This window comes from Nymphalis io, chromosome 10 (assembly GCF_905147045.1).
Source record: "Nymphalis io chromosome 10, ilAglIoxx1.1, whole genome shotgun sequence".
NCBI classification, from domain to species: Eukaryota; Metazoa; Arthropoda; class Insecta; order Lepidoptera; family Nymphalidae; genus Nymphalis; species Nymphalis io.
The window spans coordinates 5952927-5965808 of record NC_065897.1 but is presented as its reverse complement, the minus strand read 5'-3'; the positions used below and the strand labels follow the sequence as shown (position 1 = coordinate 5965808).

The following is a 12882-nucleotide window of genomic DNA, read 5'->3' as shown; positions in this document are numbered from 1 at the left end:
CATTGTTTGCACTTAAACTCCATAAACCCGTTTAACAACAAACATTTGATAGAAAAATATTGGTAAACTATATTTTTAATTGAAAGTTTTTCAGTAAAAACAATAATAAATGTCCTCTAGACTGATTTCGGCCACGGTGGCCAATCTCAAGGGAGATTAGCCAACTACGCTGGAGATATTATAGTGCACAAGTGTATGCGCAAACACAGGTGCACTCTCTATTCCCAAACTCTCATAATCCGATAGAACGGCAATCCGGCACGACCGGAAAGTGTTCAGGGGCCGGACCAACGGCTTTACGTGCTTTCCGAGGCACTACTATTACTTTTTTTTATAATAAATGAAATTTTCGGATTCTTCTGTATTTTCTTGTAAATTATTAAACACGGTTTTATTTACATTGAATAATTACATTTGTTTTTAACTTTTTTGCTTATTTTATATTGAATGTGTAGGAATACTCACCTAACCGGAATTTGCTGATGGAGAAAGTTTTAATCGAACATGTTATGTTCTTAAACTCCAAACAAACTGATGTCCTTGGTAGCAAGGGAGTAATATTGTTGTTACTCAGTTCCATGCACTGTCCTTCCTTCACACCCGGCGTCATTGTTTATTTGCAATTCTCTTCACACGAGCACTTGTTAAAAAATCCATAAATTCATAAACACTAAAGCTCATGTAACGATACGCATTTAATACAGTTATAAAATAAGTCAAACTTTATAGAGAGATCACTCTGTGATTTCCTGATAATTCATTTACAGCCTGTAAGGCTACTGATAAATAATTGCACTAAGTTTTCTACATCAATATGTTCTTTCGATTTCGGAATCAAGCCGCGTGTCATCCACTGGGCACGGATCTGTAAACAAAGAGAATAATATAAACACATTATAATTAATTATCAGTTTGTTCTTATAATTAGTCATTACTTAAAACAGTAATTGGTTCATTGGAGTTCCGCGTTTTTATTGTCTGATTGTATTTTATTATGTTTAACAAAATGTAATACATTTATTATTTAGTAGTGTTTGAGCTAGAGATATATTTAGTTAAAATATTTTTTTGTAATCTTAATAGGAAAAATATTTGATTGTGTACTCTTTGATTTATAAGAAAAAGTGTTACAACTTGTGACTTATTATTTCGTAACGTATAACAGAAATGTTACTTTCAATTTTAAACTTAAATATTTGGCCTCATTGCACACAAAAGATCTAGCCTAAATTATATAATCTTCTTCGAGGCAGCAAAAAATTTGATTGATTTATGTCTATTTTAATCCTTATCAAATACAATAATTTGAAATGTTTTTATTGATAAATATTTTGAACTTTGAACCTTTTAAGCGTTGTAATTTGGGACAGTAGTTTCAGAGATACTGAGCACGCGCTTATTAAAGTATTACACAAACATATTTCTTAACAATCACGTCAAGTGATCTTAATAATTAAATGCGATATTGTAATTTATGTCGATATTAACTTATGTTTTAACCAAATCCACTTATCCGATTGATCTTCAATTTTGCACGCGCTTGCTGGCGACAATACAATTTAGCTGCGTTCGTTTTAGCAAACGGATTAGATATTGACTGTTTTGAATAATTCATATGATATTATATATATACTTAAAATTACTTAAAATCTTGTAATACATTTCTAAAATTTACTAATAATTAAAAGGATTTTAAATAATATATATAGTATTTGAAAGTGACTATATTTATAATCGCCAGCACCGAGATTGTAATGATACAACTTTTAATATAAATTCAGTTTTATAACTGCGCCTGCTGAGCATCTGTCAAGTGTATAGCGATTATTTTTTTTATAAACTTTCCTCGTTTATTTATAAATGCCTTATATCTTTAACTATTGACATCTGAGACATTATCTGTATCATTCCGTCTACGTTTTCTAGAAAGATAATAATAATTATTAATTTACTTTCATTATAATTACCAATATTTATAAATACCTACTTAATTAAAAATTCGAACACGGGTTAAAGCTTAGTATAAACAAAAACAGATTCCGAGATAATGATTATTACACGTGTCAGACTAGATATATAAAATATATGAAACGATTTAAATTTTATAATTAAGGCAAATGACAAATTTTATAAACGCATGTGACATTCACAGAACGACACAACTATTACCATTCTTAAGGACCTGCGTCAGTCCATCGCACACCATAAATACATTTGGAATTCCGTAAGGCTTAATGATAGCAGGAATTGCAGTTATGACATGAGCTTTTTAACTTTTCTATTAATTTTATAATTAATAGAACTATATCGGGAAAATCCACTGGAGACTGGAATTTGACCGGATTGTCTCTATGTCTATATATTATAATAACTAATATTTAAAAAAAAAACTGTCTCTTGAATCCAGCCTATCGACTTATTATTGTCAATATATATATTGATATTATAAAAATGTGCTCTACAAAAATAACTGATTAGTATTGTAAATATTTAATAAATAATAATAATTTTAATTATTTTTGGTTTTGCTAAGTAAAGTTTTTGTAAGCATTCGTTACAATTATTTTGTAAGGCATTAGGCCTTTCTAAACGCGCCAATGAAATTGATCAGCTCCGTCTCAATTATCCAGGCATTCGTTTTTTAATTTAAGTAGACTATGTACTTTTATCCATTAAAATAAATAAAAAAATGGTTTATAATGCCCAAAATATGTATAGTATATATCTATAAATACGTTCCTAGTTTTAAATGCTTATTTCCCAATCAGGATTTTTTTTTCTTTTAATTTAAATTGACCCTAATATTAAGTAATGTATATCAAAAAATCAAACGAATTTAATTCCTCTTGCACTTCAAGAAAACTTTTTATCATGTAATGGGATATATCGCTTAAGTTAATAGTTATAGTAAATTAAATTGGCTTAAATTGATTAAAATTTCGTTTTCAAAAAAAATCACTATCTTGTGTCCTTGCTTATATTAAAAAAAATTGAGTGTTCATCTGTTTTTCATATTATTCATTGTAGTAATTAATATGTTGCTTTATTTTACGATTACCTCTTATTATTCTATCCACCTTTTTTAAACTCAAGTATGCTGTATGAAATCTCGTCAAAACATATTTTTTACCTCTAGGTAGATGCAATTATCTCATTCAAAAATATATTTCTCAAAACATAAATAAGAAAAAAGAAGTTGAGATGTTTAGTTAGTAAATAAACTAAAATTAAAGTCGATGCTTATAAATACTTACGATTAAATAATAAAATTAGTTTGAAAATATTTTTTGCTGGATAATTACAAAATAAGTCAAGTCATATTATATTTCGTAACTCGTGAAATGTTTATATTTTTAATTTATGCAAACGTAATTAATAAAACTTAGTTCTTATGAGCATGATGACACTGGTTTATGAATGATAGTTTTTGCATTTAATAGCAACGTCAGGCGTTGACTATTGTAATAAGATATTTAAACTACATTTATAAAAACATGATGAAATATTTTATCAATCATGAAAAAAAACATATGTTATGACGCATCATCATACTTATAATAATAGGGAAACTCGAACAATTTAAGCCGTAACAAAACTCTGTGACTCATACGAATTGCACACAACTAAATTTAGAAACGTGTGAAATTCAAACGCGATGGTACAATTATATTATGGACAGCAGATACCTATAGTTATCCATTTTATATATTACTAGCTACCCGTCTGAGTTTTGCACAGATATAATAAAGATATCTCTTTTTTACCTCGCACGCCAGTATAGTATGGTCGGTGTGGTTTTTTGCGACATCTTCACAATTTACACAAAATTTCAATGAATTATACACCTTAATCTTCGTTATAAATCATTTCGGTCATTCGGGAATATCGTATGAAAATCCATTTGGGTGTTTTTTAATTTATCGTGTTTAGACAATCAGACAGATAGGCGGACAGACGCAGCGGGATACAGGTACACCTTTCGTGATCAGGAGCTGTAGAAATGATGATTGAACGGAATGATTTCTAAGTATCGTTTTATCGTAATGGCATCAGAAATTAACAACTCGCAGCGTTGAAGGGTTGCCCCTTTCAAACGACAACCCACCCTCACAACGTGGAGACGTTTTGCAAGTAGCTTCAAAGTCATATACGCGTTTGTAAGAGGCAACCAACTAATATAAAAACAACCCTTATCATCGTTGAAACGTATACTGTTTAAATTATATCAATGCATTGATTTAAGAGCTATTAACGGAATAATCCAATAAATAAAATTACCTTGTTATTATGTTAATCATTTCACAGATTCCATTAAAGATGAAGACATTTAACGACGTTTTTTTATTTTTTTTATTCTATTTTTTTTTCTCAATATAAGCCTTTGTAAAAATTGAAAGTGTCAAAAGGCAAAGCACTGAATGACAAATCTAAATTGACAAATGAATTGACACTTAAGGAAATGTCAATTTACACGTATATTTTTTAAATTATTTCTAAGTGTAATGCTGATGACTTTATATATGCAACTATAAATATAATAAAAGCTAATCCCGACATCACCGCAAAATCTATACTTTAATATACAGTATAATATTATAAATGAGAAAGTAACTGTAACTGTTACGCCTTTACGGTTGTACGCCACTGAATTGATTTTGTTTAAATTTCGTGTAAGCAAGCCTGCACCCAAAAGATGAACCAAGGCTACTTAACCTAATACCTGACCCTCTTCCCCTAATATGAGGGCGAAAACTAATAAATTATAAAACGGACAACATACATCACGAATGTTTAAAGTATAATACGCAGCGAGTAGTAGTAGGGTTTTTGTTTTTTTTTTAATTTTTTTAATAAATAGGAAATGCTTTAGTATAAAATATTACACTTAAAAGAAGGTAATAAAATCTAATAATTTTTCGTTCGGGTATATTTAAGAAAAGTTTAAAAAATGAAAGAAAAAGATTCGCAAAATATGCGATTAAAATGTTACGGGGAGAGGTATGGTGGCTGGACGGATGCAGGCGGTTCGCGGAATTAAAACAATTGAATTAAAAGTCATAACAAATCAAAACATTACCAGTGTGAGTTAATCATTTTTTAATATTAACTGTATAACAGTTATAATTTAAATATAAATTCATTTAATCAGTAGTAGCAATTAAAGAAGCAAATAATAATAAGTACCTGAAATATATATTGTTTATTACGTGTGAAAATAGTTTTGAAATAATTACCGACAATACATTAATGACCAATTGTAAATTTAAAATTTACAATATCACAAGAAATATCCTTTATTCATTAAAACAATGGTTAGGTTTAGTTAATTTTTTATGTTAAATTGGTCTCTTATTAGGTTAAATTAAATTAAAAATTTGTGGTTTAAATGCTATTTATTATTCAAATTATAATTAAAACACACAAAATGACCGACGTGGTCGTAGCTAGCTAGTTCAGAAATAATTAAACTTAAGAAGTTTATAAATTTCAGTAATTTTTCCTTGAATTAGTAATTGGCATCGATGAATCGTTCTATTTTATTTAAATGTCCAGACATAAATAATACTCTCGATATTCTTTAGAAAGTATATATAGAGCATATCTAATATATAATAATAAATAAAAGTAGATTTTGTATAAAAAAATTGTAACATTAAAACTCTCAGTTATCTGCGGGCATTGTAACCGATCACTTTAGAACGAAAATTTATTTCGTTCTACCTCCAAGTTGTAGAATACTATCCTAAATAATTGAAAAACACCCCATTATTGACACTAAAAATTTAAATTGGATATACACAATTTTAAAATTAATTGAAGTATCAATTACATATTCAAAAAATACTGATGTTCCGTTTATTCGATATAAGTAATATATCGAAGATAAAATGTTTGAACCATTTAAAAATATACAATATTACAACTCCATAACTATATTAGTTACGATAATTGCTTAAATTAGTTATAAAATTAAAATTAATTTGTGTGCATCATTTTTATTGTAAGAAGACATAAGTAAATTAATATTATTTAGGCTGAATATATTTACAAATAAAAGTATATAATTTTCTTTCAAACTACTTAAAATACATGTAATATTACGGATTAAAAATTAGGTTTCAAATGAAAAAAAAAATTACTTTTTCGATCTCATCACGACGATTTCATCCGGGTTGATAACTTTCACGTAGTTAGTGTACACGCGCGAAATTACTTTCGTCTTACGACGAATAATATGTACTCGATTCACAACCGCACAAGAGCACTACGCGGCCATTTAGTTGTGACTGGCCGGTGCGCTGTTCGCTTTCGTTATGCTATCCGTACGCCGGCGACCGTCTTATAGCCAAAGTATGCAATTTGTATTGATCCAAGTAGTATCAATGACGCGTCCGCGTATGTATTGTATGGAATACATCATTCTATTTTCAGTACAAATTTGTGCCTAAAAGCTGTTGCTGAACGCGGTTCATTCGCGTGATGAATTCATTAGATTTGCAATAAATTTTTATTCGAAGGGTAAACAATAAAATTACTTTTTTATAACCTAACGGCGTCTGAATATATAAAACTTAATATAAAATAATATAGAAAATATTGCGTGAGGGAGGAATATTAATACGTTATTTTGTTAACGTTTATTCAGTTTTTATTCAGTTTGTATTGACTTTTAGCTTACTTTTTTAAATGTTTATTCTCTTGTATTATTAAATAATTAGCATTCCCTGATAAATTCTGTTCTGGCAAAATAATGTTATGAAGTAAAGATACTTGATGCAGTGCCAGATTTGAGGAAGTATTTTGGTAACATGGACGTATTTGGTAATATACTTACGTATGTTATTTGAATACAATGCTTTTGAGGGCTTAAGTCAAATAGATGCTGTCAAAAATACTCGGCAATGTAGGTATTGTTATCACAACAGTTACTTAATTCATTATTTTTTTATTGTAATCTACAATTATTTCAAAATCATTTTTTTTCGTTGCTTTGTATTGAACCACGTTAAGTAATAATTTAATATATTCTGTGATGTCACAAGATTACTTACAACGTTACAAAATCATATTGAAGATATATTTTTATGTTTGTTTTGCACTTCAGACTATACGTAACTATTTCTTATTACACAATTTGTTCAGTCAATCAAATAATATGGTTATTTTTTCAAATTATTTTATCAAATAGGTCTGATGGTAAATTATCTTTGCTCATAGACAGACAATGCATTGCCAGCAAAAGGTTCTAAGATTTTCCTTGTAGTACCTGTAATACACTGGCTCACTGTTACCATTTAAATTGCAATAGAATAATATAAATAATTGCACTTTGCAATGGAATGACTGTTCCAGTAAAATATTAAGTGCTGAGTTCGAAATGTTCGATTTTTGACTCAAATATAATTTAAAGATATTCATTACATTACAAATCATAAAATGTAAACATAGATATCATATCATTTAACTTCCGATGTGAGTAAAATTACTGTTTCTACTTTCAATATGAGCAAAAATATTGTCATACGTTTGACCAAAGCCCAATGCCGCTTGCTATCAGTCACGGAGCAAGGTTAACGTTTTATTTTATCGGTTATAGGAACAGCTGATAAAATAAAACAGGAACTCGCAGAAAAATTTTACTGTTTTGTTTTTTTTTTAAATTTCGGTATATGATGTGAGTTATCATTTTAAATATTATATTTTTTGTTTAATATTTATTTATATTTATATATTTTGTTTAATTTATATTATTTTCTGTAACAGTTATTATTGTTTTATATTATCTTTACTATTTAAGGGTGGTTTTTTTGTGGCTCTGTATTCTATAAAAAGGAGGAATGGAAAACGAAAACCTACAAAGTTAAATTAAAAATAGGTACAGGACAGCTAGCGAATGTTAATCAATTACTTCAACATATAAGAAAAAAAAAGATGGTTCTTCGTATTTAAAAATTCGCATGTTCGATCTACATGTACTCTTGGTCTATTATTAATTATTATCCCTTCTACTATCAAGAGTTTAACGTTTAATTGGAAGGAAAAAAACGACTATTAGTATTTTTTTGAAAACAGATATCGATAAAAATATCTAAAAAAAAAAGTTCAACTTACAATATTTTATAAATAATGTATACATAATTGCTGGCTTCCAGTATTCCCTAAAGGCAAACGCTTATTAGTCGACGGGTATGGCATAGGAAATGGATATCAAAGCCAACCCTGATAACAGCAGCTCGGGTATTTTTAAACGGCGGTTCACCCAAACAATTAATTATTTACAATAATGCCATTCAATGAGAGAAAAGGTCGACAATGACGACAAAATCTATTTTAGTCGGGATTAATTCTGAGTAGACTATATTATGATGCTATGTAAATGGAGCAAGATAACTCTTAGAAGTAAGACGACATTATACGAAGCCATCTACTATCTAAAATACTTTTTATTTTATTTTTATATTTTAATTTATTTATTAGATCACCAACAAAGTACACACAGATACATGATAGCACACAGTTCATAAAAAAAAGTGGTAGATACAGGTAATAACTGTATGAACAATAAGGCAACATCGAATTTATCGACTAACATAAGATAATACAACATCGTAGTTGGACGGAAACCTGAAATTGAAAAAACCTGCAACTTCAATACGATCTGCAGCCACCGGTACTAGCTAGCCACTGGGCAGTTTTAGTTTGTTTCGCTTTGTGCAAGCCCATCTGGGTAGTTACGACCAACTCCTTACAAATAGCATACCGCTAAATAGCTATACATAGTTATATTGCCTTAGATTTGAAGGGTGAGTGAGACAGTGAGAAACAAGGGAGATAACATCTTAATTCCCGAGGTTGGTAGCGAACTGACCTCATAAGGGATGGTTAATATTTCTATTATTTACCATCAGGTTGCAAACCTATTTGATATTAAAAAAGATATTAATATAAATTCTGCTTTCTTATACATTTCGTTTCTGATTCGTATCACTTAATACAGGCATCAATCTAAAACATATAAATTATATGTTTATCTGGACCGAGTAAATGCTCCCATTGTATTAATTATATTAAATATATTAATTATATATAACTCCTTGAACTCCTGATTCACTTTCCCTTTATGTGAAGATGTCTTCTATTTTGTTTCCAAAAAAAGGTACTAATATTTAGATCTAAGATACAACTCATCACCAACCTGAACTCAAACTGTATTCCTTATTTCATTTACCTACACGAAACAATATATTTCATATACACGAACATAAAAATATATTTCATAGCATTGTTTTTGGCACCTTTGTTATTGTTTCAGACAAATAAGAATGTTGTAAAAAAATAAATTATACAATAATAATTAATCATCTTACTAAGCTGTTGTTAAACTTATATTAATTTAATAATCCTCATTAAATTAGTCACCTATAAAGATATATTTTATATATAACTAATGAGACGCAATTTATTTCTATTAGCATTGATAATAATTAATTTATAATTCTTCCAGAAATGTCCAGTTATTAAATCTTTTTTTTATTTTAAATAATTTTACAATATTTTTCTAGTAACACACTTCATTAACTTCTGTTATTGTCTGTAAAGTAATCTGTTGGAATAAAATAAAGTGAATAAATTGCCTGTTTTTTTAATGCATGAACCCCAGTTAACTGTTTCTTCGCGCCACTATTAAACATTTAAGGTTTTGTGATGATGAAGCAGACGTTCTACCGGTGATATGGTTTTGTGTATTCTAGTCTGAGTGATTGGTGGTGAGTGAGTCAGTGTAATTACAGGCACAACATTTTAGATCTCGTCATCGACGGTATGTTAATAATGTGAGACTTCTCATATTGCAAGAAAGGCAATTGCATGTTGACACCTTTCTCTACATAAACGAAAGGCGTTATTATAATTCTATAAAAGTAATACATTTTTAATAATCAGTACGCGAACTGTCTTAAGCGACGTCTCTTATCATCTAGGAATTTTGCATTTCTAAGCTTGTATTTTGTCAAATTCTTATATCTTGGTCATTTAGCGATATTTGAGGCCTAATTTTGTTAGATATTTGACGCTAAAAGTATTTTTTCTCGACAACAACAAAAGTTAGAGTTTTATCAAATAATAATAAACTACTATTTTATCATTCAAAAATTTTACACTCAACGACCTCACCAGGAAATTCTATGTCGAAGTTCCGGAAACAAACATGCATACATGCATGCTTGTTATGACAAGTAGGTACTTGTGAATGCCATAAGCAAATACATACTTTCTCAATCGCAATTAATGTGCATGTGGGCAATAAAATACCCGTCCGTACCGTACCGTCCACCTGGTGGTAAATGGTCACTTAGCAACTGGACAACAACAATACTAAGCATTGCTTTTTGGTGGTTGAATACGTTATGAGTGGGTGGTATCTACCAAGATGGGCTTGCACAAAGCTCTACCACAATATAAAACTATAATAATAATAATAATATCCTGGGTCATTATTCATACACGATCATCTGATATCAAACTAAGCAGAGCTTGTACTATGGAAACTAAACAACTGATGTACTACATATACTACTTTTCGTTTGTAAATACATACTTATATAAATAATGACATTCAGGCTCAGGACAAACAGACATGTTCATGCACACAAATATCTGTCCTGGGTGAAAATCGATCCCACAACTTTCGGCGTGAAAGGCAAGGATCTACCAACCACGCTAACCGGCCCGTCGATAGTAATAACATACACGCATTAAAACAGCATATCACCGTTGGTTACCGGTTAGTCGGTCTTAAAGAATTGGGCTGAAAAATACAAAAATAATATTTGCATGAAACATAAAGCAATAGTGTATATATTAGATATTTTAATGCTTATAAAACAATACAAATCTATTATATGATTTGTTATCAGCTTAAGTCCAAGGTTCGCATAATATTTGTGAACACATGTCTAGCCCTGATCATAACCTCTGGTATTAAATATATTATTATTATCATCTATAACATTTAATTAGATGATACTGTTCATATTCTTATAATATTCTATATTGGAATTTCCAAACATACAGTTATTGTGTTGTTGCCATGGGTAAGCAGACTGGCAAATGGGCTACATGATGTAGTCACCACCACCCTTCGACATTAGCACCGTAATAAATATTAACCATTCCTTACAATGCGCCACCAACCTTGGGAACTAAAATGGTGTCTTCCTTGTGCCTGTAATTATAGTGGCTTGCTAAATAGTACTGCTTAGTGGTAGAATGTCATGAATAGGTGGTTTTAGTAGTCTATTTTAAGTTTATTAATTGTGCCGTGAGACTACGTTCTTACAAAGTAATAAGCTATATTTACGAGTTTCTTTGTCATAAATTAATTTTCCAATGAATGTTTTCAAGGCGAACTTATGATAAAATATTGTTATTTTTCATTCGCATTTGTTCTTCTAGAGATAAAACTATTCATTAATTATTTGCGATAGAAAAACATTTAATCGTAGAAAAATAGCAAAAGTATATATGGTTAGATGATCATGAATACATAAGGTGACAAATAAGTGGGGGGGGGGGGGTAATGTGGGGCTCGCCGGCACTGAAGGCGCCGGAAGGGTATCGTAAGGAACATTTTTTGATAAAAAAGTAGGACAAAATAAACGATAACAAAAGTAACAGCCTTAAAATGTCCTCTTTTTTCAGGAGAAGGATTGGAGCCTATTTCACCACGATACTCAAATACGAGTTGATGGATACACATGGCTAAAACACCTGGATGATAGCTGAAAGTTGCACAACACCCAATCCTCTAGTACTTAATTGTTATAAATAAACGATAACATTAGTTTCATTTATTTTTCTTAGTATTTATACTTTTATATTTATATATAACTATAAATGATATGGGATATATACAAAAGGAAAATTATAATCATACATTCTGACATATGATAGTTGATCATTATAGAGAATTTTCATATCAATCGATATATTAATGTTGTTCTTTTAGGAGTCACGCGATAACTAATAAAAGATTGTGTGGTTCCTGAAAGAACGAATGGATAAACACCTCATGTCTCGTTATCATGTTATTATTTATTTTATTTATAATCGATAGTTCAAAGGGTTAATTCAGTAGTTAAATTATAAAGTCACGACCATAAAGTATATTATGTATATATTCTCTATTTAATAATTTTTATGGACTTTGCAATGTAAGTTGTCCCGTAGATTTTTTATAATACTATGATATAACTATAACGTGTTGTGTACCTACTGTTATTTGTTTGTCATTTAGTTTTTTTATATTTATTTTTTAAATTTAAGTTGATACGTGATCTGTTCTAAAGTGCCGAGAGCACACACGTGAATCTCAATCACAGGAGGAACAGATTGCAGGTTGAATCCCAAGCACATATGCATTTTTATGTGCTTAATATTTGTTTAAAATTCATTTCGTGTTTGGCGGTGACGGAAAATATCTCGAGGAAACCTGCATGGGTCGGATGAAGATCTGGTTCATCTTTATCCACCAACTCGCATTGGGGAAGAGTGGTGGAATAAGCTACAAACCTTCTCTTTAAAAATATCGTGAGAAAACCTGCATGTATCTAATTTTACTGAAATTCTACCACATGTGTATTCCTTCAACCGACATTGGAGCAGCGTGGTGATAGATGATAAGATCCAACCTTCCCTTCAAAAAGGCCTCCTCTCCAGGCCTTAGCCCAGCAGTGGGATACACAGCCTGTTACAATTACTTCTTCTTGACAAGACGTTTACATGCTGTTACGTTTTAATGTTTTGATACTTTTATGAATTTATTTATGTTTTGATACTTTAAGTGAAAAGTATTTAGTGAAGTATTTACACAATCGTAAGTCA

General features: G+C 29.9%; 1 protein-coding gene across 1 annotated transcript in view; it reads right to left on the bottom strand.

Annotated features, from left to right (window-relative positions):
- LOC126771261 (ATP-binding cassette sub-family G member 1) overlaps positions 1 to 6326 on the bottom strand; it is a 34810-nt gene extending 28484 nt beyond the window's left edge. Inside the window, exons 1-2 of the mRNA XM_050491050.1 lie at positions 6141 to 6326; positions 466 to 865 (exon numbers count right to left, since the gene is read on the bottom strand). Coding sequence (XP_050347007.1) covers positions 466 to 610 — 145 coding nt within the window. The 5' untranslated portion in view covers positions 611 to 865; positions 6141 to 6326. The remainder of the gene's footprint in view (positions 1 to 465; positions 866 to 6140) is intronic.
- Positions 6327 to 12882: the final 6556 nt, after the last annotated feature.